Source organism: Colius striatus, chromosome 2, assembly GCF_028858725.1.
Source record: "Colius striatus isolate bColStr4 chromosome 2, bColStr4.1.hap1, whole genome shotgun sequence".
NCBI classification, from domain to species: domain Eukaryota; kingdom Metazoa; phylum Chordata; class Aves; order Coliiformes; family Coliidae; genus Colius; species Colius striatus.
Genome location: NC_084760.1, coordinates 87,984,447 through 88,009,214, shown reverse-complemented (window position 1 = coordinate 88,009,214; position 24,768 = coordinate 87,984,447). Strand labels below are relative to the sequence as shown.

The window sequence follows — 24,768 nt, the reverse complement described above, 5'->3', positions numbered from 1 at the left end:
GGGGACACTTTCCTCCTCAGAGCACTGAAGGAGAAAAACCCCAACATAAGATGGTGCACCAAGGTCCTGCAGAGCCCACAGCAGCTTGAAACAAACCAAGACATGCTCAGGTTTCAGAGGCAGGTGCCAGAAGCAATTAATTGACCAGAGCAGGCCACCCATGCTGTTGCCTGAGCAAGTCTAAGCAGGCTGCTGTCCCACAAGTGCCTCGCAGGTGCTTCTCCTGCTGCAGGAAGACCCAGCACCACATCTGACACTTTCTGGTGTCTCTGCTGTTAAGTCCCATGCAGCCTTCAAACCAAAGAAGCCAGTGAACCCGATATTGAGCAAATGAATGCCCCTTGCACTGCTTGTGGTAATCGACTGTTACCTGTTGGTCTGAAATTCTCTCTTAGTTAACTCAGACAAGATGCCTTTGCAGTGCTTCACGTCGTAGTGTGCAGCAGCAGGGGTGTTTTTTGCTGAAGTCTGGTAGAGATAAGCACAGAAAACCACAGGCAGTCTGGTCCCCTCCTCTCATGCCACTTGCATGGGCTGGGAAGGCGCTGGATCAGGTGCCCCAAGCCATGGCAGCAGGTTGGGCCACACAGGGCACCCGCAAGCTGCATGAGCAAGGAGGTGGCTTTATTTACAGCAGCAATGCTGAAGCTGCTAGCTTAGAGTGAGGAGGTGGAGCAGAAGGAAAGTAAATCTCATTCTTCAAAACTGTCAGATACAGCTTCAGTAAAACCAGAAGAGTTTTTTTTCCACACAAGCAAGCAACTGCTCACAGTGTTGGTGAGCATCCAACCACCAGCGGTGAAGTTTCCAGTCACAGTCTAGAGTCAGATGGCATTTTCCACAGGCTCCAGAAATGATGAGATCCCAAGTTTGGGATTGCTTACTGTGAGGTGGAGTGCTATCTGGATGCACATCTGGATGTCATCTGCACAAAGAGCCCAGGTTTCCCCCAGCAGTTCCAGTGCTCACAAATGAATGACTTAAGCAGCCTCCCAAAGCGGGACTGTCAGCCTGCATCCCTCATTTTGAGTTGGCAGTGCCTGGCTGCAGCCTCAGGTGACTAGCTTAAGATTAGATTGTGACAATGGAAGCGATTAAAAGCTCTGTCCCAGCTCTTCCTGGCTACCAGAGAAGATGCACATACTCAGCAGGACCCTCCCTGCCCATATTTCAGTTAGCAAGTGGGTCAAGCTGCAGACAAGCATGCAGGAGCAGAGAGGCACTGCATGGACATCTATATCCTGCCACGACTGCAAGAAACTGCCCCCCTAACTGACCATACTCGATCCCAGCCCAGGGATGCACCTGCTAGCCAGGAGAACACCAGGATGGGCCCAGGTCTCTGGCAGTGATAAATACCATCCACTGATTAAACGTACAAAGGTATATTGCGGAAATTGTTTCATAATTTCTACCTCCTGAGGCACTTCTGTTTTCCCCTTGTTTAATGATATTATTGGAGAGGAAGAGGTCTAATACACTGCATAGGTCTACCTCACATGAACTGGGAGAGGCACAGTGACAGCAACGAGAGAGAGAGTTGTGTTCGCCTGACACAGTCATGCTCTGTGAGACTCCCTGAGGATGGAGGCATTGTGCTGCTCCCTTCCCCATCTCTCAGACTTTGCTCTCCCCTTTTTAATAAAGTCAATACGACACAGATAAAACTCCCCTGGCACTTTTTGGTTTACTCATTCCTTTCTTGAGCACAAGTTATCTAAATCCTTGCTCAGAAAGGATGGGCTGAATGCATCATTACTCAGCTGATATACAACTGAACTGAAAAATGCCCTGGGGAAGGCGGTGGGAGGAATGCCTCTGGTTAGGCACAAGGAGCAGACCCCGTAAGCAGAGAGATACAAAGCCAGTTCAGACAGCTACACAGAGAAGAGGAGCCATGCAGATTGCTGCAAAATAATATCTAATGGTTTGTACAAGCTTTCAGTCATCTCACAGCAGCTGCTCCCTTGGTGTGTGCAGACGAGGTATTTTAACTCACTGCCCTATAAAAATGCTTCAAGATCCAGTGCAAAGGCAATTATGCAGAACTTAATTCTGCACCACGAGGGATTACAGAAACATTTTATAAGAAGTGGCACAGTAAAAGGCAATTGCACGAGCCAGCAAGCAGCTCAATTAAAATGACATCTTGCTAAGCTGCTCCACGCGAGCCAGCCTTTGAATGAAGGCTCACACCAAGGGTCCACCGTAGTGGGCCGTGCCCTCTCTGGTATCCAAGCAACACAGCAAAGCCTGCCAGCACACAAATCACAAGCAGCACCTTATTTCCAGAGACAGAGGAGGGAAGCAGAGGTTAGCACACACACAGAGGGACGTGTGGCTCAGGCATATGTGAAAACGTTGGTCTAACACTCCGGAGAGGTAAGCACATCTCTTATCTGGTAACTGTCTGACGTTGGAAAGCAAACTGCAGCTGCTGGCCTCACTGTGCCCACACCCAGAGGGCAACACTGAAGATGAAAGTCTCCAATCTGAGAAAAATCAGCAAAATTCCCCATGTGCTGTAACAAAGATGCCTCTCAAAACCCCAACATGGTGCAGATACAGCACAGCACCACAAGGTTCCGCACAGGCACAGGCTTTGTACCGGACGGCCCGTCCACTCCCCACTGCTATGCTCTGTGGGTACCCACACCTCAGGTAAAATACTTTGGTTTTATACTGCACAAACCTTTTAAACATATCTGTTACTGCAACAAAACTCCAGCAGATAGGCTCTGTTCTCGCACAGGAGACTTCCAAAAGAGCAAGCCATAGGAAAACAGGCCTGTCCCATACCCTCCCCTTCCTAAGCCTTCTCAATTAATTAAAAATAGCATCTAGAGACAGAAAGATTCATCCAAACCTTCAAAACCCCAAAAGTACAACAAATAGTATAAGCCATACCTTTCAATTATTTTGCTTCCCACACAGCTGAAGAAATAAATCAACCTCTTATAACATAAATCAATTTGAAGCACAGCAGAAAAGCCCCTATTTCCAAATGAAAAGTCAAAACTTTGAGATGAGCAAGAATACTTATAGGTTATCATGGTTATCTGTAGGCCACTAATCACCCTCTGCTTGTGTGGTATGTGGAATAATCGGCTTGGTTCTAGAAATACAGCACTAGAAACCAGAATTTATCAGTATTACAAAGCACCATCAGCTTCCCCCTGTGGATGATTTCCCCCATCTCTTCCATCCCCAAGTTGTACACAACAGTAAGCACAACAGATCCACTGACATCACTTCTGTTTCTGGGAGGACATCAGTTTGCTACCTCTCTAGAGGTGCATGCAGACCCTGCCAGCACCTGCAGGGGAAGCCCTGTCAGCCAGAGGCTCCCCTCAGACTCAGACCCAAAACCAGTTGCTGGCACACAGGGAGCCAAGCACAGCTGTGAGCAGCACCCGGTGCACAGCCCAAGCTCCCGCCCCAGCGGGGACCAGCAATGAGTCTCACCCCTCCCCCCCCATCCCCCCACTTGCTTGGCCCACATCCACTTCCCACCCTGCAGCATCTCGCCCTTCTCATGAGCCAACACCAGGCCTTTCCCACTGGGCTCTGCCAGCCCCTTTGCCCACGAGAGGGGGCAGCAGCAGGCACAACACCGCAGAGACAGGCCAGAAGCTCCTTTGCTTCAGGGGTTCATTTTGGGTTGGCTTTTTTTTTTAAATCAAACCTAGTCAGTTGTGGTTAAGATGTACTTGGCATACAGTTAATCCTGTAAGCCTGCCTTGCCCTCCTCTAGTGTTTTAGGATGACACAGGTTGATTTATCAGTAACAGCCCAAGAGGGCCAAGAAGTGAGTCAGTCCAAATGAAAAACCAAACATTATGTTAAGGTAAAGCTTAACCATTTAACTTACATACACTTATGTTTCCACACAAAGCCCAGCTGTGGGCTGAGAGACAAAAACTAACATGACTTTGCCATGTAAATAGACAAATATAGGACAGAACCTGCCTTCCTCAGGTGTTACTAAGCCCTGACAATAACCAGCAGAGAAATACTAAGAAAACAGGATCATGTACACAGATACTTATCTGGGCACTCTGGGTCAGATCCTGACATTATGTGGATTACCAGGGTAGGAGGTAAAGTCAGCACAGACAAAGCATGACACTTGTGAACTGGGCATGGGGAATCTCAACTCCTAAGGGATTTGGCAACTTGTGGATCTGTACCATGGCAGTTCCTGAACCTGCTGGCACTCACCTTTGGCTGTGACCATCTCAAACACCATCCAGGAAGGACAACATACTAAAGATCGTTGTAGAGGAAGAAGTAGCAGCTGTGTGAAAGGATACATCCCCAGGATAACTGCTTCAAGGCATTTGATCGGTAAGGACTCCCTGGTCATTTCTTTTGCTGTCTCCATTAACCTAGGACAGAAACAAAAAAGTTTTCAGTCCTTTCAGTTGGAGCAGTTGACAGAAATCAAAAGGTCCTCTCATATCCTGAGAGCCAAGAGCCTCCTGTTCTTATCTTGGCAAGCACTGGTGAACTTGAGTCTCCTCTTCAGTGACTTGCCAGAGCCTTGTTGACTTCTCAAAACAACTGAAGTGCCTTCCAGTCCCTGAAGATGGGTTAGAGATATGCAGTCCTCTCTGCCTTTCCCAGCAAATCCATGAACATCACTTCAGACCGTAAGATAAATCCCTGCTGAGCTGCAAAAGTTGTCAATCACACAGGCTCTCACAGCAGGACCAAGCTTAGCTTATTTTCAAAATAAGCCCAGCTCTCTGCTGGAAAAAATAGGGAAGAGGGGATGGTTGGTCACATAATGGTCCACTGAAAGCTACAAATGCATCTGTGAGCCTACAGCTATAGAATCATAGAATGGTAGGGGTTGGAAGGGACCTTTAGAGATCATCTAGTCCAACCCCCCTGCAGAAGCAAGACAAACTAGATCAGGTCACACAAGAACATGTCCAGGTGAGCCTTGAAGACTTCCAAGGAAGGAGACACCACAACCCCTTTGGGCAGCCTGTTCCACTGCTCCCTCGCTCTCACAGTAAAATACGTGCTGGCAAGAACTGAACGCTTTTCACCAAAGCCTTCTCTGCAGAAAGCTCTACCAACACAGACACTTCACAGCATTGCAAGGTGAGCTACCACCTTGCTGCAGCTCCCCATCACTGTGAAAACGGTAAAACCCACAGGCTTTCCTGCAGGAGTGTCAGGAACCACGCACACCCAGGATATTGAAAGTTCACAAAGTGAATAGTTACAATCTGGACTCTATCTATGGAGTAGAGTTACCTCACAGTCACAACACTGTGACAAGAAACAAGCAATCTCATTTCAGCTGAGAAAGCTGTCATGCTAGACTGACACTGCACCATCAACTGACAGGTGTTCTATTCCCTTCCACAAGCAGATGCTGCAGTCCTAGAGAGTTTAAAAAATGAAATACTGGAAGAAGATTAAAAAAGGCCATAAGAGTCATATTGAATCACACACACAAATATTTTTTTACAAAAACAAAGGATGACTTCTATTTTGAAGTCTTCTCTACCCATATTCTTTCCATGAGAAAAGCTTTGTAAACAGATCCCAAATCTAAGGAAACACAACATTAAACAATAAAAACATTTGTATTAAAGAAGATTATTAAAATATGCATCTGAAACCACTACACTGTTTCACTTTCTGACTCACTTACCTCATGCATTTTAAACCTCGTATTGAGTGAACGTGGCAATACAGCTTCCACAGCCATTACAGCCTGTCACAGCCGTTCCCTGTCTCATTTATCCAAGTTAGAAATTATCTTTTCATTTGTAAACAACCAGCCTTTACATTCTGCCCACAGTACGGAAGACAAAGTGGAGCTAGCCTGCCTCCTACACACTCACAATCAGCCATAGAAACCCCACTGCTGGAAGCAGAGAACAGCTCTGGGAAGGGTGCACAATGGGGCCTGTTCATCACCCACAGCGGCTCCTCAGTGCTGGTCACAGCAGCAGCCACTCCAAAGCCCCGTGTGCATCCAGAGAAGTTTTAGAAGAAGTAGTAGGAGTACCTAAGGAGTGGACGTCAGGAGGATGAGGCGACACGTTTTTCTGTGACGGGACAAGGGGTAATGGACATAAGCTGGAACACGAAAAGTTCCACTTAAACACAAACAAAAACTTCTATCCTGTGAGGGCAAGGGAGCCCTGGCACAGGATGCCCAGGAACAGTGTGCAAACACCTTCTCTGGAGGTTTTCTAACCCGCCTGGATGCGTTCCTGAGGGACTTCATCTAGGTGAACCTGCTTTAGCACAGGGGTTGCTTGGATGATCTCTAGAGGTTCTTTCCAACACACATCATTCTATGATTCTATGATTACATGTGAACAACGCATGAGAGGCATCCATGAATGAGATGATCCATTGCACTTCCTATTTTTTTATCTCTAGAGGAGTTAAACAAACCACAAATCACAGTTGATTATGAATGTGCATTAGAAGAAGGAAAAAAGCTCAAGTTGTAAAGCTATTTAGCTTCAAGCCATTTAGTGTTGGTGTAAGCCTGGTTACCACAGCCAGGGACAGCATCTCCTCTTCAGGCCCATGGCTACGCCGACCCTGCTGCCAGCAAACACAGTAACTGCACTGCAGCTGTCCCATCACCATGCGCAGCATCAGGTCTCCCAACACCTGCTTTTGTAAGCTCACTCCTGTCATGATTTCAAGGTGTTGTCAGCATGGAGAAAACATTAATGGCTCTACAGTCACAGAGGGAGTCTTCAAAGTAATTGTCCTAAATGAGTAGTCAAATTACTGTCAACTTACCTGTCACAGCAATGCTCATGCTATTTAAATACTCTGTTGTATGACATGCAGATTGCTCATAAGCCACATATGCATGGGTTCTGAAGCACAGCTCTCCAGGACACTATGTAATTATTAAGACAGATTTAAATCAAAGAGGAAAGACATTCTGTTTGCTTAAAAGCACACTGCCCGCTAGCACATGGGTACTACAGTTGTCCCTTCTGAGGCCAGTGGCAGCCCTCTCTTCCCCTTATAGAACACTGTTGGGTAGCCAGGCTCAGAAGGGACCCTGAGAAGCCCTCCTGTCCCACCTCCTGCTCAAAGCACCCAGGTCCAGGAACTGCAGCAGGTGCTCAGCAGCCATTCGGGACCTGGCAGCTCACAAGACGGCCACGAGCACTGTGACAGCGATGAGGATTTGTGCAACGGGAGCATCGCTCAGGAGGCATCCCCGGTGACCAGGGAGCAGGCATCCACCCACACCCATGGGGCACAACGCACCCTCACACACATTCAACCCAGAGACCTGGGGAACATGCTGCAAACCAGTCACTGTTTCCTCTGTGATCACAGCACAGACCACAGGACTCAAGCTGACAACTCAGTTCAGTAGTCACTGAGTTGTTCTTCTGCATTGAACAAGCTTGAGACAAAGTATGGCCTCAAACCCTGTGTTTGTGTTGGAAGCAGAGCTGCTGGAGAATCCCCAAGCCACCATTCTGCCCAAGGTAGCATAAGCCAAATCTAAATCACTCCTCAAATAATTTTCCAACCTGCTTTTAACTGGTTTCTCAAAGGCTTAGAAACTCACCAGTTAATCTAATCTATACTTAACCCTGAATCTAAAAAGGTCCCCTAATGTTTAAACTAGAGCTTTCCTTCTTTGCAATTTAAATCAGAAGCTATTTCTGTTACCCAGAGCGGGCATAGAGACCATTTATTATCTTTCCTCTTGCAACAGACATTTGCATATGCAACAGGCTGGGATCTACCCTCTCCCCTCTGTAAATATGAGAAAGCAGACACAGATTTTGGGGGTTTTAATTTTTTTTTTAATCTCTCCCTCTCCTACCTCAAAGCTTTCCTCTTAGGTCACATTTTCTGGGCTGTTTGTTGCTTTCCTTATGGACTCTCTTCAACTGGCTTGCACCTCATGGTCCCTCAGCTAAGTCCACTATGCCATGAGACAAAGAGACCAATTTCCTTGGAATACAACTTTCAGTGTATTTTTGCAACCAATCCAGTGTGCTGTTGGCTTTTTTCCTGGTACTTCACACCAAACAGATCTGTTGTTTTGGGTTTTTTTACAGATCAGCTCCTTCTTCAGTGTGTATTCCCACAGCTGGCTATTGCCAAAATCCTCTTCTGCATTTGCCCTTACTAAGTCACCTCCCATTTGTTCGAGCCCAGTTCTCACCCTTCAAGACCACTCTGAATCTCAATTCGACCTGCCAAAGCCTTATCAACTTATCCAGCCTGGACCACAAAGCACATCTATTAGCAAACAATTGGTCTTATCCATACCATTAATTAAAAAACCATGAATCTGGGACAGATATCGCACATTTCAACTGACAAACTCTGTCAGGTAAGAGCAAGCAATTGGTTAAGTACCAACTTTCTAAGTACTGCTCATCATCACATTTAGTCCTTATTTTAAGTAGTTTTATTTAGACTCGAGTTCCTTGCCTTATCCTTTGGTATGGCTGCCAAAGTCATACCAAAGCAAAGAGTTGTCACATTCACAACTTCTCCCTGGTTGTCAAAAGCTCCTATACCCTCACAGAAGGAAATTATCAGAAATAGCCTGTGCCAAGCTAAATTCACGTTGCCTATCACCTTGAAACTGTAGTTGAGTCTAGGAACTTTGAGTTTACCTTTTTCCTTATGTTTTTTTGAAGGTTGGTACCTTTGCCTTACCCAGTTTCGAACAAGAACATCCATCCTCCCCACACCCTCTAGAAGAAGTATTAATGGTTTGGAGATCGCTAGTCAGTTCTCTAAGCTACCTAGGACAAACAACAAAGTGTGCTGCTCATTTGAAAATAACTCATTACAAGCACTCTTTGACTTGTCCTTTCCCTTTTTTCTTTCACTCCTAAATACTTACCACACTGTCCTCACGTGTTACGACTAGAAAAATTTGCATGGTTAAAACTCATGAATAAAGATTTGAAGTGGAAAAGAATTAAAAAACAGCACCAAGTACTTTGATTTGTTGCTTGAGCAGCATTTGTTTCTAGGATTTTCTTTAAATCTTTCCAGTTATGTGAAAAAAATCCATCTATATGGGTAATGCAGTACTTAATCTCATATCAGAAATAGCTGGGAACTAGCTCAAGGCCATCCTGTGCAAAGACCCCAGTGAGCATGGGGGCAGTCCATCTCTTTAGTAACTCAAGGGAGACTTCCACAGTCAAAAATAAGCACTTTGCAGCTTTCCTCTTTGTGGCATTTACACTGCTATCTCAAGTCTGACAGGCAGTTCCCTATCCAGACCACAGTTAACTCTTCTGCCTGTAACAAATGCAGCCAACAAGAACATGCTGCATGCTCCTCCCTCGAGATCTAGTCCTTGGCAGATGGTGGTATTTCCTTGTTAATTGACTCAAATTGCTTTTCATATTTTCAGAAGCCCACCTGGATTATCTCCCTTGCTTTCTGCAGTAAGCGAGAGCTCATACAGGAGTTGGCACTGCCTCTTCAGGATGCTTTCTGTTTAAAATGACAATGTCTGTAGACATCTCATGGGAACCATGAATTCCTTTTGCTCCAAGACTTTTCACTAGGGCACCCAATTTCATATACTGGTTTGAAGAAGCTTCAGATCTTTCAGCATTTCCAAAACTGGAGTATCTCACTGGCTGGCACCCATCACACTGGAGTCACTTCAGAGATGACCATGCTTAGAAGGAGAGGTTGCCCACTCCTACAGACTTCAATAAAATTTGTATTAGTGAGATCCTCTAGCATGTTTTCCAAACTTCTCCTTCCCCAGGCCCCTGTACTTACATGAAGTCCATAAAATCCCACTCTCACGAGTTTTTCTAAGGCTCCTGACAGTTTTATTCTTCCCAGTGAAGCCGAGGGAAGTGAAAGGCACCAACAGGAGCAAAAGGAGATAAACCAGCAGAACAGCTACTGTTCTCATTAATCTCCTTAAAACCAGTTTGTTTCAATGGCAAAAGCACTTCTACCACATGCTGAACATAGCACCATATCTGTAACGCTCCCCCTTTGTACGAGAGAGAGCAGATGTTCAAATGCCTTCTGCAGTCTATTGTCTGGAAATGGTACGAGCCCATTTTTCTTTACAGCCCCATCAAGAGTTCCTTAATAACATGGTGTGTTGAAATGGCGTTATTTTCTGTCCCTCCTCACTCTGCTGTTAGTCAGTTGCACTGTTCCCATGTGACTGCTTCTATCACGCTCTTTTATTGTAATTGATTACCCGTTATAACTGCAGTCACTGAATGTCTCTCAGTCTTCACAGAGCAGCTTCTGAGCTGCAGTTTCTCAAAGCCCTCAGGACCTACCCACATATCAGTTTTTGCTTCAGTCATAGGTCCTAGCGATCAGCAGGCACTTCACTGGAGGGAACAGCACAATATCACACTTATCTGAGCCCTCCCCAGGTACTCCGTGGTGGACAAAGGTATTTGTTCCTCGCTGGGGCTCATTCCTGCATTCTAGAATAGAAGCCTGCAGACAACTTATTGCTCCTGTAAAGCCAGTAATAAAAGATTGTTGACATTGAATTCACAGTTAGAGATATTACTAGATATCCAGAAATACATTTTTCTTCTAAAGCTCTTTCACGATCTAAGCTCAGAAATTTTCAAGAATGGCTGTTTCCATCAAAAGGACCAGGTTTTATCCAACTGCTTGTACCAAAAGCTGCAATATAGGTTTTGCCAGCATAATCTGTTTGGGAAAAGGAAAATCAGCCCTACTGTGTCCACCACGGCTGCATCACATACGTGTCGTAGATCAGCAGAGCTGAACTCCACAAGGTGCCCTTTACCTACCCACTACAAAAGGATACATCATGAGGACAACGTGAAGGACACCATACTGGGTCAAGACACCTGCACACTCTATTAACAAAGCACTCCTGCAGTGGATGTAGCTACACCTGGAAATCTGGATTTTGCATGACTACAGCAAACCTGGGCAAGGTCAGACACACACACATTTTCAGACAGTTTGACAGTACAATACCACACACAGTTTGCAGGATCACATCTCTACCACTCCGACTCAAACAGCTATGCCAACGGAAATCTAACATTTTCAAGTGTTATCTGTAGTCTAGACAAATTCCCAGGGTGTCTGGCAGTCTGGAAGTAAGCTGATACCTAACTGTGGCTTTTTCTTAAGAGAGACTGTAAATACTGAATTATAGCAAGCCTGTGTTTCATAATGTTATGAGTTCCTATAGATAATTTATGCTCTTCTTCCCAAGCAGTCACGCATTTTATTTTCTAACGCATCACACCGATGCTGACAGTAAATCTCTAATAGCTAGTCCTCTCTCCTTAACAGAAAAAAAAACTCATTAATATGCCCCAGATGCTTTAGGACACTTTCACATGAATTTATGAATATTCAGTTTTCATCTAGTGCTCAGCTTCTTTGTGTCAGGCCACAGCTCTCTTCAAGAGAGGCTGCCAAAGATCTCGCAAGACTTCAAGTCCTCATTGTTATGAAATAAGCAATATGTTTAACATCAATAAATCACAGTTCTGGGAACAGCCTCAGCTTTCAGAGCCAGTGGCAACTGGAGGCACTCAGCATCTTGCTGGATCAACTTGCAAATACAAACTTTGTATTGGAGCAAGCGAGGCCTTTCACATCACAGATACTTGCTCAGAGCAGCACTTGTCACCTCAGCACAAGACCCCTTCTGCTGATGCTGGAAGCAGATTCCTTACAAAGTGGAACACAACTCCCAGGAAAAAACACTTTCAGGTGTGGGCAGTTTTTCAGCTTTGATGAAAATTGGCCTGGTAGCAGGAGAACAAATCATCAAGGACAAGTGCAGGAGCCAATAGCCTTTGCTGCTAGAAACAGCCATGCACCCCAGCTAAAGAAAAGCATTCAGGGACACAGTAACATTACAGGGCAATCAACATGTTATTTCCCTTCCTAAAGTTGGGGAAACCAGGATGGGGCAAGCACTTGAGCCCTCCTGCAGTACAAAAGGATGTGGGCAGCTGAGCATGTTTCTAACAGCTCCACTACTAGCACTCCAGTAGGTCAAGGAGCAGAGGGGCACAGATCTCAAAGCTGAACACTGCACAAGTCCAGCACACACCAGGTGCAGGCAACTGTGCCTGCAGCAGGTGCCCCAGAGGAGGGGTGGGAACATTTCCAGGGGCCCTCTCCTTAACTCTGCACCAGTTTTAACTCTTTCCACAGGCATAAAAGTCTGATGTGTTTTTCTGTAGTGTCCAGTGACAGGACTAAGGATAATGGACATCAGCTGGAACACAAAAAGTTCCACTTAAACACAAGGGAAAACTTTCTACTGTAAGCATGATGGAGCCCTGGCACAGGCTGCCCAGGGAAGTTGTGGAGTCTCCTTCTCCAGAGGTTTTCAAAACCTGCCAGGATGAGTTCCTGTGTGACCTGATCGAGGTGAACCTGCTTTAGCAGGGGGGTTGGACTAGATGATCTCTAGAGGTCCCTTCCAATCCCTACTATTCTATCCTGCCACCGCATACCAAGTCACTCAGAAATCTTGAAAGCCACGGGACAAAGAGAGAAGTTAAATATGAGTCCCTAAGCAAATACTAAGGCAGGTAAACAGCAAAAGTGGCACTACTTAGGAGAAGATCTAAAGCCACGAGTCCATCTCCAGCTGTGAGCACTATATTGGTTCCCTCCCGGGAAAGAGTACCATCCGCATAAACCAGGCTTTCATTAAGTCCAGAAGGACACCGACCTTCCAAGTGCTGAGCACAATTCATTTTCATCCTCCACTTCTTTGGAAAAAAGTAATTTAAAATTTAAAAATGAGCAAATAGCCTGAAAATGATAGATGGAGAAGCTTAAACCAATTTAAGTCACAAGTTTTCTTCTAAACTAGTTCCACCAGTGCAGTGACTTTACATAGAGGAAAAAGTGGGTAAGATGAAAGCAAGATGAAAACCTGAGGCACAGAGCTGGGCTGGGAACTGGAATTTACAGTGATAGACCATTAATGGCAGACACCTGGGAAGTGCTAAAGACAGGCCAGTCTACAGAAGTTCATTATATTCTTCTTATCTAAATTTCACTCTAAAATAAAAAGCTGAATGTCAACATCACTTCCCACCCTAACCTGCTAATTTACTGGGTCCTGTTAAAGAGCTGCCTTAAGTATGATGTAGTTCTTTCATGCAGGGGATCCCAGTTCTCTATTGCCAGGCTCCCTGAACACATGTTTGTCCTCACATTGCACAACTTGTTGCCAGCCAGCACCTGAATCCACCAGTGGAAGCGACAGAAAACCAAGTGGCCATGGGAGACACACAGCCACAACTCAGCTGCGACCATCCAGAGGAAAGGATGCACCAGAGACCTCAAAACTCATGCAGCATTTCACACAGATGATCTCTTCCTACCATCAGCAAAGGGCATTAACCAGAACATCAGGATTTACAGTTTCCACAAAAGCAACCCAACCCTCCCAACCTGTCACGTGTTTGTGTGGAGCCGCTTTTGCTTGGTAACAGGGGGAGGGGGCTGCAGTGCTGGCCCCAGTAACCAGTTCTAGAAATATCCCCCAGCTCTGAGGAGGACACACCTCTGATGAGGACCCGGCTGGGCCAATCTGGTGCCTCTGCCATCACCATTTAAGAACGGAAACCTGAGCTGGAAGAGAAGGTGGAGGGGTGGGTACAAGATGGGAGGCGATCATGGGGACCCCACAGTCAGAAAAGGAGGAAGGAAGGAGGAGTGCTGGATTGGAAACCCATGTGCAACCTGTGGCAAGGACAAAGGCTGTGCTCCTGCAACCCATGGAGGGCAATGGCAGGGCTGAGAGGCACCAACAGCTCCGGGTGAGTGTGCCCGGATGGGCAGGAGACTGTGTGAGGAGGTGGCCATGGCACAGGCCATGCTGGAGAGCCTGTGTGCCGCGGAGCAGACCCACACAGGAGGCGGAGAGGAGCTGCAGCCTTTGGGATGAACCCATGTCAGAGCGGCTTGTGCAAGGCCTGTGAGGAACCTCACACTGGAGCAGGGAGGGCTGGTGATGAGTCACCTGCCTTGAGGAGAGAACAACAGCTGGAGCCATCAGGAAATGACTGACTGAAACCCCCATTCCCTGCCCCTCTGAGCAGTTTGGGAGGAGGAGATAAAGACACTAGGATCAGGGCTCTGAGCCTGAGAATAGGGGAGGGGTAGACAGAAGGTGGTCTTAAAGGACTGGTTGTGCTCTTCATCATGGTGTCACTCTGTTGTTTTCTGTTTGTTATGTTTTGGGGTTTTATGGTTTTGGTTGGTGGTGGTTTAAATTAATGTCTGTTTTCTTCCCCATGTTGTGCAGTCAGATCTGTTTTGCCCAGGACCATAAGTGGCAACTGAGCTCTCCCTATCCTTAGGGTGTCCCAAAGGTTCTCAGTACTTATGGCTCACTGTGGTCCTTTGTTCTTGGATGGCCCTAAATCACAACACAATCCAATACTAACAGGCAAGAACTGAGTTTTTGCAGCCCTGGCCCACACCTATGCAGTTCCCATACAGCTTCTAAACAAGATCATCCCCTCAACTTGCTGGCTCTCAGTGGGTCCATTTGCCACCTGGCAGCAAGCTGGGACCCTCTTTGCAAAGCCAGCAACATACAGTTTTGCTCCTGCCAGAGAAGCCATGCCATAAAAGAGACAGTCTTCCCTTGCCGTGGTGCTGCAATGCTGAAATTCCCATCAGCTGGCATGATGTGGGACAAGGGCACTACACTGCTTCCAGAGACACTTACCCACTTAGAGGTCTGGTTTTTCTAATCTCGAAGAACTGTGTTCCTGTGTGATTGTATCTGAATTTTGTCTGTTAAAGGAAGGTAACTTGAACAGTCAAACAATAAAATAACAATGCTCAAAATGTGCATGTCAGTTATGATTTCCTGTTCATAGAATCATAGAATGGTAGGGATTAAAAGGGACCTTTAGAGATCATCTAGTCCAACCTCCCTGCAGAAAGCCACTGACTTTCAGAGATGAAATGGTTTGTGAAATGGCTTTCACTGGCTTGTGAAATAAAGCATTTTTTCACTTTTCTTTTTATATGATATTAACCAGCATTATATGTAGAGTCTTGACACATAACATAAAAAGTTATTTGTCTAAAATGACACTAAAATTTGCTATTTGAGGGTTACAAATTCTCTTTTCCTCTGGATCCCACCCACTATTAGGTTACAAGTTTGAAAAAAAAGTGTCCCACTTGGGCAAGAGAAAGTTTTTATTGTCTAACCAAGCCAATCAACATCATTCATGGTTTGAAAAACCTCCTTTTTAAGTTTTAAACTCAGTCAGCCACACAGATCACCTATGACCTGTAAACTGAAAGCCTGGCTGGTGCACCCATTTACACCTAGGAAACAGAAATCGTTCTCTAAAAAGAACAATACACTTAAATGGAAATAATCAATTAAGTGCAACTCAAGAACATTAGTTAACACTATAAGCATAGGAGAAAAGTTGATTACAAAGGATGCCAGCAGATGGTCACCTATCAACCACACCTCAGCACCACCTGCCTAGGAGTGCAAGCTCCTAGGTGCAGCAGCACCACCACCATCAAAAGCAGGTTCTTCCCTCCTCCTTGGGCATAGCTGTTCAGGCAGTAATGCAGTAAATCAGATCAGGAAATTGACGTGTCCAGCACTAACAAAAAAAACCCCCAACAAACTCGAAATCACAACAACAAAAATTAAAACCCAATCACATTATCCACTTACTTTTGCTAGGTTATTTTTCCAGGTGAATATGTTCCTCAGCCTAGTTCCCAACACAGCCACAAGAACATTCATGTCAGCAAAACTGTGGTGGTGATAGCAGGGCAGAGAGAGGTGACCCCATGGAGGCAAAGGGTACCTTGTGAGGCATAAATAGCACAGCTGCTGGGTCTACAGCCACGCAGAAACAAAAACTCCAGCTCGCACCTGGCTGCTCTGATCCCACTTCAGTTAGAGTTCAGAGTGCTCGAGAAACAAGGCTTTGCTTCCCTCCTGCCTTAATAGCCTAATTCATGAGGCCCTTTCAGAGAGCTCTGAACAAAGCATGTAGCCTCTTTTAGCCCTCAAAGGAAGCCCTGACCCTGTTCCCCAGCCCACTTTGAAGGTTTTCTGAACACAGATCCAAACCCTGTGCCTTAGGGCTGCTACTACTATGTATCACAGTGCAGGATTTCAAGACAACTGAGGTGGGGTGAGAGTGGAATAATTTCTGGAGTTCTGTGTGACATGGTCTCCTCTCTGGCACAATCCCACTGTGCAACAAGTCTCTCATCCTGCCCAAGTAGCAGGCATGCTGAAGAGCAGGATAGACCCAGCCTCCCTTTCCACAGCAGCTGCTGCAGCTCCAACCCCTGCTGCTGCCTTGATCCCAGCCACTACTCCCCAGCAGCCCAACCTTGCCTGCTATTTTTGGATGCTCTTCCAGCTGCCACTCATGTCCTTTCTTAATCCTTACCAGGACTATACATTCATTTCTCATCCCCACTGCTTGCCTACACACACAATAAGGGAGAGTTTAGAAAGAAGGAAAACAGACAGAAGAGCAGCTTGTAGGCCAGCAATCATCACCTCCCACGTTATCTGTCAGCAATGGAAATGGTATGAAGCATGGGGCAGTGACAGGGAGGCTGGATAGATGCATGCATCTCTGATGAACTCCCCAAACAAGGCGGGACATTTGGAAGTGGGGATTTCTTTGGTCAGTTACTCTCTCACAGACAAACACATCCACCTTGAGGCTAGACAGCTGCTTATGCACTCCAATGACAAGCACTCCCTGCAAGCTGAGCATGTAGGCAGTCCTCAGGGAACCCACAGACGCTGTCAGGGCTGAGGCAGAAAGGATTTGTCTCAACAATGTCTCTCCCTTAGTCACTTCACAATGAGAAGCCATAGTATTTCTCCAGGCATCATGATTTGATCAAAATATTCTTATAAACTGACTTCAAAATGAGCACTTCTACTCCCACCAATTCCACTCCAGTTAAGTTCTTCAGTATAATTTAATTACACCTCTCAGAGGATTGCTATGACAAGCTCACTGCTGCAGGTGCCATCACAAATCCTTAGAAGTGTCCTTTCACCCCTAAATGATCCCCAGCCCTCATGACTAGCTAGTGCTTTGGTAAAGCCCCTGTTAATTCATGCTGGGCACAAGCCAGCCTTCTCTATAGAGACCACACACTGGAGAAGGATACTGCAGCATCTTCATGTAGGTCTGTATTGCCTGGAGCCACTCTGGAATCGACATGGAAAGCTTGTAGTTTGGCACCGGGGGCACTGAGGGCTGGACACACACACAAAAAAAAAAAAAAAGAGACAAAGAGGTTAGACAGTTACCACTCCCTGCAGAGATAAGTGATTTACTTGGGCAATGGCACGTGCAATGCAACATGGCAGGACAGATGGCTTAAATCCCATGTGAACTCAAGCATCGGGCAAAGTCATCCTGATAACAACGGGGGCTGCCCATGCACCACAGCCAGCTCCATCCCTGCCAGGCTGAAGAGGCCAGGGCAGGCCCTGCCATGGCAGGCTGGTTGTCACAGCTGCCACCATCCCTCACACACCACCCTATGTGGGTAGGCAGTCCAGTGCAGACAGCCAATGCTTCCTGTTTTTCTCTTCTAGTACAGGGTAGTTTGGAGAAGCAGAGTCCCAGCACTAGATCTGCTGTCCTCCCTCCATTTCAATTCTGTTTTTTGGTTTCTTCTACTACAAAGACAAAAGGAAACAAGGAACCCAGGGTACACAACTTCCCATCTGCTGCTTACCAGCAACACACTCGCTGGGCACAGAGTGCTTGGTACCTAGAAGACCACCTGGGACCCAGATATTTAATGATATTAAGACACTTAAAGATATAGACTGGCAACGTAATAGGATTTTTCCAAAATCTTGTAAGACATCTGCTTGTGCCTAAGCACTTTTAAGAAGCTGAGCCCTCAATCCATATTTAATCCTCACAGCTACATGCCTCCTGAGCCTGTAACCATGTGGGAAAGGGTCAAAGCCTTGCCCCACATCACTTATCTTAGAGGTGAGACTGCAAAACATGGGGTCAGCAGGTATTAAAGTGGGAAGTGTGGCTTAAAAAGAAGTTAGTGCAATTCTCATAAATTTAGTAGAGGAAAGAGTTGATCCAGATATGAATGCAGACTCAAATCCAGGAGCCAATAACTTGAGCAGCCGTGACGCAAGGACAGTGTGCAGTGTCTTCGGGCCTGCAACTTCCTTACAATACTTTGAAGATCATAAAGTGAGATATCACTGTTCTAAATACACTTGAAGTCAGCTACTACAGATAAGAAAAGCAAGTTCAGGTGGTATGGGACCACCTCCACCACATAGACTTTCCTCTCCGGGTCCCACCTCCACGAAGAGAGATTGTGTGCTTGCTTTCAAAAAGCAAACACCAATAATCTCGAAATGACTACAATCCAGCATTTACTACAGCCAAACAGTAAACACATCTCAGAGAAGGGAAAAAACCAAAATAGAGACTTCTACATTACTGACACAGAGAAGCGTATTTTAAGTGGCAAGCAGACAGATGGCCAGGCCTCCAGCTCGCTGCCGCCATCCCCAGCGCCACATGGCAGACAACCATGCAAAATGCACACGGGTTTTCTCTCCTCACAAGTGGGAGTTACTGCAGTAGGAATCATTAGCACTTCTTAATGGCAATTTCCACACTTAAGCTCTTCATCAGAGAGAATTTTTTGGTTTCTCAAGTTCCTTCCCCTCCCAGCCCATTTGGTCTGGATGAATTATTCATCTGTCCCTCCTGGCATTAAGGCAACACTTGACACACCAGACAGTGCTTGAGTTTCAGGAGCAGCAAGAGGCTGAAAGAGGGAATTAAAGCAAGCCTGTCAAATCATTCCAGGCGTAGTCACTCCCGCTCAGATATTAACACTCCTTTCCTTCAAAGACAAAGAAACTCTAGGCTCATGCATTGCATTTACACTACATGACATGCCAAGGCAATGGGAGTCTCAGCCAGGGAGAGGTCTGGGGGGACAGCATCCCTTTCTCAGCCCCGCATAAAATGGAGGCCCCTGCCCTCAGACAGATTTGGGACAGGACAGTATCCCATATGGACCACACCATTGCAGAAGAACACAGTCTTTGCTGGAACCCACAGCAGCCATCCTCACCATGGGGGTCATGTTTAGACCTCCAGGCAAGGTGCCTCCCCATCTCTAAGGCAGAGCATGATTGTGTCAGCCACTGGGACACACTCAGGCAAAGAGAACCAGGGTTTTTCCAAACTACCCCATCACCTGTCTGTTAAGGTTACCTTAGCAGGCCTGCCAAGTACAACACAAGTGAAAGACAGCATAACATTGTTGTGGTTGAGGCTGAAGCCCTCCAGCTACCAGTGCACATCTAAGTGCAGTAGTGAGAAGACACTAGTTAAGAAGTAAGAAGAAGTAAGTGGGTTTGTAGTGAGAGGCCACAGCCGTCAAAAGGAAATGCAGACACAGCACTGCAGACCATGAATATATAGAGCAAGCAAAATTCTGAGTCTAAACAGGTGAAAGGCCTCGACCCAGTATCAGTATTTCCAAGCAGTGGCAGCTCCAGAGACAGCAGTCGCTGCAGTGCAGGACCTTGTGGCAGAGCTGGAGACAGTCACCTTGTGGTTGGAAATGCTGTAGTCTCAGTTTACTGCAGACATCCTGTGTAACACTCCCCTGACTTCACTGTGTCTCATTTAATGACCAGAAAGTCATTTTCTGCTAGCTTTCCCTGCAAGCACATTGTTACTTAGCACAGATGAAGCTGGCAGGCTAAAGCCCTTGAAGCTCGTAAGAGTTTGAATTCATTAAGATCTACAAGTATCTCCAAGATCACAAGCCACGTAAGGCGTTGCACAGCCCCTCCAAACCAGGAGCCCACACCCTCTCACAGCCCAAGCCAAAAGTGGGGATGCAACTAAGCGACGTCTCAATTTCTGAAACTGTCTCCCAGGCTTTTCATGAGGACTCTTCCTCCAGGGAGTGATGCAGCCCTGTGCTCCTGCACTTTACATTTGTTCCAGTACAGACAACCTCACCAATATAGTAAGAAGCTACTTAGTGCTCTGCATGTATGATCAGAGACTAATACCAAGATGATTAGAGCAATCAAGTGGAGCTTCTCAGGGAGAGGATTAAGGCTCACTCCCATCACTAGGGATTAAGAACAGATCAGATGCAAAAATGGAGCAGTTGCACACCCCACTCGCTCAGCCTCCACCAACTACCAGTGCAAGCAGATTACAAACCATCTTGTCACAGGCACAAGTTTCTCTCAGTCTTGATCAGCCCTACTTGGTCCTTCACAGGGTGCCACATACCCAGCAGCACAAGCCAATTAAAACAGCTGTACTATCATTTAAGGAACAATTCTCCCTTTACATTCCCACTCTGACCCAGAAATTACTGTCACAACTTTAGTGACCCAATAGCACTTTGTAGCAAACAGACCTGCTCCTAACTTTCATTTGCTCACCTGAGCTGTGTTGGCCTTCATAAAGGACAGGTAGTCCTCCAACTGCACTCTGACCCCAGAGATCCCAGGCTTAGCCAGCAAGAGCTAGTTAGTCAAAGGGGACAGCAGGCCCTTGTAAAAGTTAATGATTGGGACAAGGAGTTTGCTGCTGGACAGCGCTGGGGGAATGCAGTACAACTCTTGAGGCACCCTCCACTTAATAGCAACTAATAACTAACATCACATGATTTAGCCAAGCAGATTTCAAAACACTTTTCCTCCTCCCCAGCTTCAGCACATGCCACAGCGAGTCAGCCCCATGCCTCGTCACCGAGGAAGCAGCTACGGGCAATGTTCTCTGGGGTGCTTCAGCAGGCAGCATTGCCGGCACATGGGAACCACTGGCATGTCTCTCATCACATGCTGTGTCAGTCACCACAGGTATCACTAGTAAAAGTTACGTGCTTTGCAGAGGGAAAGTAAGGGAAGAGGAAATCAAATCAGCACGTGCTTCACTTTCTCATAACACCAGATCTGCAGGCCATTTAGACTACTTTAAGCTGGTCACACTGCTGAAATGAGTTCTGCCCTCTCCCTGTCCCTTCATTTCTACCTGAAGAGATTGTGCAAGTATGAAATGAATCACACCAAGGAACTGTAAACATATCCAACGTAACCAGACTATTCTTTAGCTGTATCTACTTCCCCATCCAAACAAAGGCAGGTGTCAGAACAAGGGAAGCAGAGAAACAAGATTACACCTTTTGCACTTACACTAAACACTGCAGAAGAGAGATGAAAGGCCTTTTCACCCTGCACCTTATTTGACAACTTGCCTTTGCAAGGCAGTCCTACTCAAATACTCTTTCGACTTCTCTATGCACCAATTTTTCTCCTTTCTACCCCACATAAAAACAAGCATACATCCAAATGACAATTTGGAACGTGACAATGTCAGTCCAACCATCCCACTCCAGCATTCAGAGAGGTACGAGCCAAGCCCGACTTCAGTGGTCAGCACAGATTAATGCTGCCTGGTGGGAGGAGTGAATCGAGCTCGAAGTCTGCCAAAGCCAACAGCACTAAAGACATTGTGATCAGTAATGCAGCACAGCAGTGAGAAGCCTTGGAATATGAGCAGACAGCAACATTTTATTTGCTGTCTCGAGGAAAACGAAAAGACTTGTGTCAGGCAGGGCTGTTCTGAGCTTGTAGCAATGAACATACAAGACAAAAGCACTGGGAATCCTTCCATGGACTGAACGTGAGATGTCGGAGTCTGAAACCCCTTATTACGTTGTAACAAGGCAGCGTTTAAGCAAACGCCCGTGTTCCAAAGAACTGAGCACAACATGCTTTACATTACACAAAGCACATCATTCAGCGCCCGAAGACTTCTTTTAACTCGCGTTTTCCCTTTTTCCTCCGCGATAAACCAATCCTTTTCTTCCTACTTGTTTCCCGAGGCGCCAGCTCCAGCTGCCCGGCATCCCGCGGCACACATCCCGTACCGCTTCCGCGGATGTGCCAACAGCAGCCGCTGCAGCTGGCCCCCGGCTGCCCCGGCAGCACCCTCAGGGCCGGGGCGCAACGCCCGCCTGCCCTGTACCCTCGACGCCCACAAAACTCGTCGGCAGCGGGATTTCGGGGTCTGGGCTTGGCGCACCCTGTTTTTCCCGAAGCGGGGACGAGGGCTTCGCCTTACCCGAGCCAGGCGGGCGGCGCTCCGGATGGCGGCTGCCACGGCGCCTCCGTCGGGGTGCACCCGCTCCACGTGCCCCCACATGCGCTCCCAGGTCTGCCTGTCCATGGGGAAGCCGCTCTTGTTCACCAGGAAGAGCGACCCGCCGTCCCGCTGCTCCTCCTCCTCCGACCCGCCGCCGCTCCCGCCGCCGCTCCCGCCGCCGCCCGCCGCCCGCGGCTGGGCGCTCCGCGACCGACCCTCCGCCTTGCTGACCGCCACGCGGCGGGTGCTGCCGGAGCCGCCGCCGCCTGCCGCCGCGCCCGTCATGGCCCCGCGGCCATGCCCGAGCCCGGGCGTGCCGCGGGGACCGCTGTCGGGAGGTACCCCGCGGCCTCGCCGCCGCCGAGGCCCTCCCTCTCTCTATATGCGATGTATATATGTGTGTGTCTTAGGTGCGTGCGGAGGGGGCTGGGCGCGGGGATGGCCCCTTCCCTAGCGTCGGGCGCCCGCCCGCCCCGCGGCACGGCAGCTCGCTCGGCCCGTGCGCCCCGGCCCAGCCCCGCTCACCCCAGCCGCGCTGGGGGCGCGCCCCGCGCCGCGCTCCATGCCGCCGCGCTACCACGCTAACGGCCACCCGTCCGCCCCCGGCGCGCCCCCATTGGCGGCTGCAACAAAGAGGGGCGGGCCTCGAGGGACGGGACGAGCCGTGACTGGCGGAGAGGCTGGCGGGAGGCGCCCCCTGCCGAGCAGCCGGGATCACCGGCTGCGTCACCGGCCCCTCTTGCTCGCAGCCGTCCGGCGTGGGGCTGCGGCTGCCGGCCCGCCGGGCCTCGCCGGGCCGGGCGTCCCGGACTCCAGTGCGTGAGGGACGCCTGGTGGTCAGACTCTTCATCGAAGAGAGCCGGGCTGTCCCGCTCTGCCCAAGAGAGCTTCAAAATTCATTGTTAACCATTGAGTGTTACGGTGGTGTCAGAGATCCCACCTTGAAAGTGAGGGCTGCTGAGAAAGGCTATGGGCTCTTCCGTGCGCAAAGGAATGTTCCAAACCTCGGGGATTCCCACCTCTGCACCTGCAGATCTGGGGGAATCTGACTTGTCAGTGCTTGTCCTCCACAGGAATGTTTGCATTGGTGGCCTTCTGGCACCTCCTGGGCAGATGAATCCCCATCTGCTGCTGCCATCTCCACCACTTGTTTCAGTTCCCTGATGCTTATTTGCATGCTGGGATGAGGTGAGGGAGTGGTAGGGGGTAGTATCTCTTTTTATCAAGCACAACACAACCTGACAACAACTCCTACAGCTGGAGGTGACTCCCCATCAGAAATGAATAGTACAAAAAATGTTCCCATCCCGTGCTTATGCAGCCAGATACACTTGCCACTCTGACCTCCCCATGTTCATCTCATTATAAATAAATCTCTCCAGTGTCCTAATCAGCTTCCTGAAGGCTCTCGGGAGCCACGGGTCTTTGTCGAGTTGCTAATCAACACTCTGCAGGAGCTGATGTCTCTGTGAGTCCTGAATCTCATCAGGAGAGATAATGTAAGGAGGGCTGGAGAAAGACCGTTCCATCAGCTGAAGCAAACCAAGAGCTTTGATTTACACAACTTGCCCAAGTGTCAACTTTCAGCCTGGGAGACTATGGTCCAGGAAGCCTCCTGAGCTGGAAGTGGGGGCTCAGTGTGGAAATAGTGACAAAATCTGGGGGAGAGAAGGAAAGGTCAGAGTGGGTTTAGAGCTGCTGTGAAGTCTTCACCCTCTGCTATGTCCTGTATTTCCCTAATGATCGGGCAAACACTGCAGCTGGAGGGCAAACATACCTCCAAGCTGGATTTTGGAGCAAGATCCAAGGAGAAGCTCAGTCACTCCTCCTGGAATGCAGATGAGGCTGCACATCAGCAAGACGTGAGAGAACCGAGATGAGCTCCAGATGGGAGCTGATGAAGCACAGAAACCTGAAGAGGCTGCAGATGGCTGCAGCTATGGAGGAGAGGGCTCTCAAGGAGCAGAGGGAGACTCAGGCAATGCAGCATGAGGAAAGAGAGGCTGATAAATTCTGCAAGTTTGCTAGAGCAGAGCCAGGGGAAAGCTTGAAAATCATTCAGACCTAGATTCTAGGACTAATGGGCCTGTGCAGGTGGTGGCAGCCATGCATGCCCAGGGGCACACTGTATCTGATAGAGCCTGGAGTGCTGGGATTGGGCAGCAGAAAATCATTATCAAGGACGATGAAGCCCTCATGCACCAGCACAGGCTAGGGGCTGACCTGCTGCAGAGCAGCTCTGCAGAGAGAGACCTGGGAGTCCTGGTTGATAATAAACTAAACACGAGCCAGCAATGTGCCCTAGTGGCCAAGAAGGCCAATGACACCCTGGGATGCATCAAGAAGAGTGTGGTCACATCCTTCAGCAGCCCTTTGCAACACCCAGACCCCTTGTGATGAAGACTGGAAGAAAAAAAAATTCTTACCAGGTTCTCTTTGATGCTCAGGCTGAATGAATTGGTGTAAGTTGAACTCCCAGTGGCCATTCACTGTGTCCAAGGCTAGCTGTGGGTTGGACAGGCAGGCCAGAAATTAGTTGAGGTTCTGAAGCTACCTGCAACTTAGAAAACAGCAG

At 47.9% G+C, this 24,768-nt stretch overlaps 1 protein-coding gene across 1 annotated transcript in view; it reads right to left on the bottom strand.

Annotated features, from left to right (window-relative positions):
* The window catches only part of VASH2 (vasohibin 2), a 37,487-nt gene extending 14,786 nt beyond the window's left edge, over window positions 1-22,701 (bottom strand). The window contains exons 1-4 of the mRNA XM_061990099.1: window positions 22,173-22,701; window positions 17,188-17,276; window positions 14,732-14,788; window positions 4,314-4,388 (exon numbers count right to left, since the gene is read on the bottom strand). Of these exons, the coding sequence (XP_061846083.1) occupies window positions 4,314-4,388; window positions 14,732-14,788; window positions 17,188-17,276; window positions 22,173-22,478 (527 nt within the window). The 5' untranslated portion in view covers window positions 22,479-22,701. The remainder of the gene's footprint in view (window positions 1-4,313; window positions 4,389-14,731; window positions 14,789-17,187; window positions 17,277-22,172) is intronic.
* Between the last annotated feature and the right edge of the window lie 2,067 nt (window positions 22,702-24,768).